Source organism: Rhynchophorus ferrugineus, unplaced genomic scaffold, assembly GCF_030347505.1.
Source record: "Rhynchophorus ferrugineus isolate W39M unplaced genomic scaffold, kcgeb_rfMv2 rfM12, whole genome shotgun sequence".
NCBI lineage: Eukaryota > Metazoa > Arthropoda > Insecta > Coleoptera > Curculionidae > Rhynchophorus > Rhynchophorus ferrugineus.
The window spans coordinates 2,045,327-2,050,493 of record NW_027472591.1 but is presented as its reverse complement, the minus strand read 5'-3'; the positions used below and the strand labels follow the sequence as shown (position 1 = coordinate 2,050,493).

General features: G+C 37.1%; 2 protein-coding genes and 1 pseudogene across 2 annotated transcripts; 1 reads left to right on the top strand and 2 right to left on the bottom strand.

Moving 5' to 3' along the window:
• Window positions 1–723: 723 nt before the first annotated feature.
• On the bottom strand, window positions 724–3,384 carry LOC143205496 (histone H4-like). The gene has a single exon (XM_076418665.1). The coding sequence runs from the start codon at window positions 1,150–1,152 to the stop codon at window positions 841–843; it is 312 nt and encodes a 103-aa protein (XP_076274780.1). The 5' UTR covers window positions 1,153–3,384; the 3' UTR covers window positions 724–840.
• Window positions 3,385–3,935: 551 nt separating this feature from the next.
• On the bottom strand, window positions 3,936–4,247 carry LOC143205483 (histone H4-like). Its single transcript, XM_076418658.1, has one exon. It carries the CDS (start codon window positions 4,245–4,247, stop codon window positions 3,936–3,938), a length of 312 nt encoding a protein of 103 aa, XP_076274773.1.
• A 271-nt stretch (window positions 4,248–4,518) lies between these two features.
• LOC143205623 (histone H3-like) lies at window positions 4,519–4,929 on the top strand (annotated as a pseudogene).
• Window positions 4,930–5,167: the final 238 nt, after the last annotated feature.

The window sequence follows — 5,167 nt, the reverse complement described above, 5'->3', positions numbered from 1 at the left end:
TATTATTGGAGAAACGGGACATATTATTTCTAATTGATGCCGTACAGATTGTTCGTTGTCCAAAACGAATCTATATCGAAACGTACCGTTGTCGAATTAACTCCAAGGAAACAATAACATGAAAAAATTACCGATCCTATACTAATATACTTCTTTTTTAACGGTTTCTTAATACCATCCGAACTCTGGGTTACAATTGAACGTATCGAGTGAGCAACGATATCGAGACTTCTATGAAAATATCGCGTCAAACCCTTCTCTATCGGTACAATGCTCATATATATTATAGTATATTCTGCTTCTTTAGTTGAAATCTGTTTTCATAAATAGTTATCTCTTTGAAACTATCAATTTCTATTACATCAATAAATACATAAAAGGCGTAGGTAATACGTAGGCAGAGCGTTTATCTCCATACATACGCGCGTAAAACTACCGTTTCCTCTTTGAAATCTTAAGGAATCTCCAAGCTCTTCGACGCGAAGTTTATCTCGGAGTATTTTCTCTCTAAAGGAAAACTATATTAAAGCTTCAACGAAGATTCGGTATTCGATTGTTCACTATCATTTACATTTAATATGAAATCTTATCTTAAACTTTACCTATTTTTTTATATTACGATCGTCTATTATAATGCAGTATATTTGTTACTTTGCAAGTAAATCTTAGAATAATGGAGCAAATATTTTATAAAATTTAACATCATCTTAGTCCATATTCGAATAATAAATTTCTTTTTTTAATGGTAGTAAAATTGTGGCTCTGAAAAGAACCGTTGTTTTCTTTAGTCGAATAGATACGTTGTTCTGTTTTAATTGGTCAGTATATATAATACTTTATTTAACCGCAAAATCCATATAGAGTTCGTCTTTGGCGTTTGAGGGCGTATACTACATCCATTGCGATAACGGTTTTCCTTTTGGTGTGTTCGGTATATGTAACGGCATCTCTGATGACCTTTTCCAAAAACACTTTTAAAAAACCTCTGGTCTCTTCGTAAATCAGACCAGATATACGTTTTACGCCGCCTCGTCTAGCCAATCTTCTGATGGCGGGTTTCGTAATACCTTGGATATTATCAGGAAGCACTTTGCGATGCCGCCTAGCGCCTCCTTTTCCCAAACCTTTACCACCTTTACCTCTGCCCGTCATGATTTATTCAATTTAGTATTAAAAAAATCAAATTTATAATCGAATTGTGCGTTGTACACCTCGAATACTACAGGTAACTGTTTCAATTTCAAATCCTACCATAGGTTTTGTTGAGTTCGAATCGGGTCCCGCCCACAGATGCTAGCTGGACCAATCAGAATATCTTCACACATTATAAAAAGGGAGATTTCTTTGACACCTTCGATCAGTTTCACAAAGTCCATTGGCGGTTGCTGTTGTAATTCTTCCTATACGTTTGAAGTCAAACTCGTTTAGACGATGGCTCGTAACAAGTAAACTGCTAGAAAATCAACCGGAGGTAAGGCTCCCGGAAAACATAGCCAGCAAAAGCGCTCCCGGTACCGGTGATGTTAAAAAATCGCATCGTTACAGACCCTGTACGGTCGCTCTAAGAGAAATCCGACGCTATCAGAAGAGTACCGAATTATCGATTAGGAAATTGCCTTTCCAACGATTGGTTCGCGAAATCGCTCAGGATTTCAAGACCGATTTGCGGTTCCAAAGTTTGGCAGTCATGGCTTTGCAAGAAGATAGCGAGGTCTATTTGGTTGGTCTCTTTGAAGACACCAATTTGTGTGCGATCCATGCTAAACGAGTAACCTGTATCATGCCTAAGGACATTCAATTAGCCAGACGTATTAGAGGCGAACGTGCATAAATGCTATGACGGTTATATATTAAAGTCGTTTTCTGTATTTATATAAAAAAAACGGTTCTTTTAAGAAACACCTTCTTCTGTTAGAAAAAGGAGATTAATATTTTTTTCTGTGTATATAACGCTTTAGCTATGATATTTGTGAATTGAATTTAGTGCATTATTCTCACAAATATATTGTGAATATTGAGAAATCCTTAGTAAATAAGGTGTGAACACCTGCTGGATTGACTTGAAGTTTATATCACGATAAGAACGTAGTATCACATATACTGTTATTATGCTACCGTAAAGGAATGAATATATAAAATAAATTATTTTTTGTGGGTATTTTAACATTTTTATGAACGATTACTTTATTTTAATTTACTTCACTTCGTATATATCCTTTCTTCTTAATAGTAGTTTATTTCTTTTTTTTTTCTTTAAACATTTTCGGGCTCTGAAAAGAGCCGTTTTCCCCCCTTCATATTATTATGATCATCAGAACTGGTATATTTAGTGACAGCTTTGGTACCTTCACTAACGGCGTGCTTAGCCAATTCACCGGGTAGCAATAACCTAACGGCCGTTTGGATTTCTCTGCTCGTGATGGTCAATTTTTTATTGTAATGGGCGAGGCGCGACGTTTCGGCGGCTATCCTTTTGTATATATCGTGCACGAAAGAATTCATAATCGACATGGCCTTGCTGGAAATAGCCGTATCGGGATAAACCTGCTTTAAAACTTTGTATATGTAAATCGCATTGCTTTCCTACCTCATGCGTTTCTTTTTCTTGTCGCTCCTAGAGATATTTTTCTGGAATTTTCCGGCTTTTTTGGCCGCCTTACCGCTTATCTTTGGTGGCATTTCGAAATAAAAATCACGACGTCTCACGTACCTCAAAGAATACTTAACTAAAAAAAATGCCTTTTATTCTAGAAATTATAACATTCCAAGGAACACTTCTAAGCCCCGCCCACATCCCGAGTTAAAGTCTGGTTGGTCGCGTATAATATACCAAGTTTCGCTCGCGAACAAAATCTGTAAGAAATTTCCAGTATCGTTTTTGATTTAAAGGTTAGCAGTACCTAACAACGATCGAGATTAACATATCCGGACGTGGTAAAGGTGGAAAAGCGAAGGGAAAGGCGAAGCCTCGTTCCAATTGCGCAGGATTACAATTTCCTGTCGGTCGTATTCACCGACTTCTAAGGAAAGGAAATTACCCCGAACGCGAAGGGGCCGGTGCTTCCGTCTACTTAGCTGCCGTAATGGAATATTTGGCGGCCGAATTTCTCGAGTTGGCAGGTAACGCCGCTAGAGACAACAAGAAAACAAGGATTATCCCTAATCATTTACAATTGGCCATCAGAAATGACGAAGAACTGAAAAACTCCTCTCCGGTGTTACCATAGCCCAGGGCGGCGTTCTACCAAACATCCAGGCCGTATTGTTACCGAAAAAAGCAGATAGTAAAACCAAATAAGTTACATGAGCCTTAGGGCTTTTGAGTCGTACAAAAACCTTTTAACTATCGGTCATTTTCAGGACCACCAAGATAATAAAACAAAAAAAAAATTAATATTAAAACACATATTATAACTTGCTTTTACTAATTATTTAAAATACCCTAATAAACAGTTTAAGTATTTTAAAGATTGTTCTTTGGGTGTGAAAGATTTTTCTAGCGGTTCTCCTTTAGTAAAATCAACCGTATTATGACATCGCGCCTTGTATATAATATATGTAATTAAAGATGAATTAGTGGGTCGGTCGATTAAGTAAGTATAGAGTTTTGGAATCCAAACCGTCAAATAATTAGGGCCAATCGAAATCGGCCATCATCGATATCTCTTCTGTTGATCTCTCGATATTACCCGTTTTATATTTGCCACGTTTACGATACGGAATTACAGCATTAATGCTGTGAATTGTACATAAATTATTATTTTAGATAAAACTATGATGATTGTAATGATTATAAGGTTATAGTTAAACCTAATAGAGCTTCAATTTTTTAAATATTGACAAATTTGTGGTTCTGGAAAGAACCGTTGTTTAATTTTTGTAAAATTAATTTTGAGTATCACGTTTCATGTTAGTTCGCGAATAAACTATGTGGCTTAACCTCCAAACCCGTATAATGTACGTCCTTGGCGTTTCAAGGTGTATACTACAACCATTGCGGTAACGGTTTTCCTTTTGGCGTGTTCGGTATATGTAACGGCATCTCTGATCACGTTTTCCAAGGACACTTTTATAACACCCCTGGTCTCTTCGTAAATCAGACCAGATATACGTTTTACGCCGCCTCGTCTAGCCAATCTTCTGATGGCGGGCTTCGTAAAATCTTGGATATTATAACGAAGCACTTTACGATGCCGTTTGGCTCCTCCTTTTCCCAAACCTTTACCACCTTCACCTCCGCCAGTCATATTTTGTCGAATCTAAACAAAAAATATTAAATGATCTCGAATAAGTAGCGCGCCCACAACACAAGTGCTTCGGACAACTGTTGTCGATTGTTTTCAGTCAGCCCGGTTTTGTAGACTTGGGATTGAGTTCCGCCCACTAGCACAAAACGGACCAATCATATTAGATAACACGTTATAAAAAGGACTCTCTGATTTTATGACAAAATCAGTTCGAAAGGGGTCGCCGTCGTTTGCGTTTGATACTTATTCTCATTATCTCTAATTTAAAAATATGGCTCGTACCAAGCAAACTGCGCGAAGATCAACAGGAGGTAAAGCTCCTAGGAAACAATTGGCTACCAAAGCGGCCAGGAAAAGCGCTCCAGCTACCGGTGGCGTTAAAAAACCATATCGCTACCGACCCGTGACGGTAGCTTTGCGGGAGATTCGTCGTTATCAAAAGAGCACCGAATTATTGATTAGGAAATTACCTTTCCAACGATTGGCTCCCGAAATCGCTCAAGACTTCAAGGCCGATTTACGTTTTCAGAATTCCGCGGTGATGGCTTTACAAGAGGCCAGCGAAGCTTATTTAGTCGGTATTTTTGAGGATACTAATTAATCTGCGATACATGCAAAGCGAGTAACCATCATGCCCAAGGATATTCAGCTAGCCAGACGTATCAGAGGCGAACGTGCCTAAACTATTTTCTATCATTTATAATACACTAATTATATTCGTATTTTGCAACAGAAAAAAAACGGTTCATTTCAGAACCACCTAAATTTAATTAAAGAAAAAGAAGATATTTCAATTAATATTCTTTTATCGATATTTAAATAAACACTTCACTAAAAGTCAAAATTTGTATTTCAATATTGGATACTACAATATACTGGAATTTTTTAAAGATTATTTCTTTTTTTATTTATCTAAATTG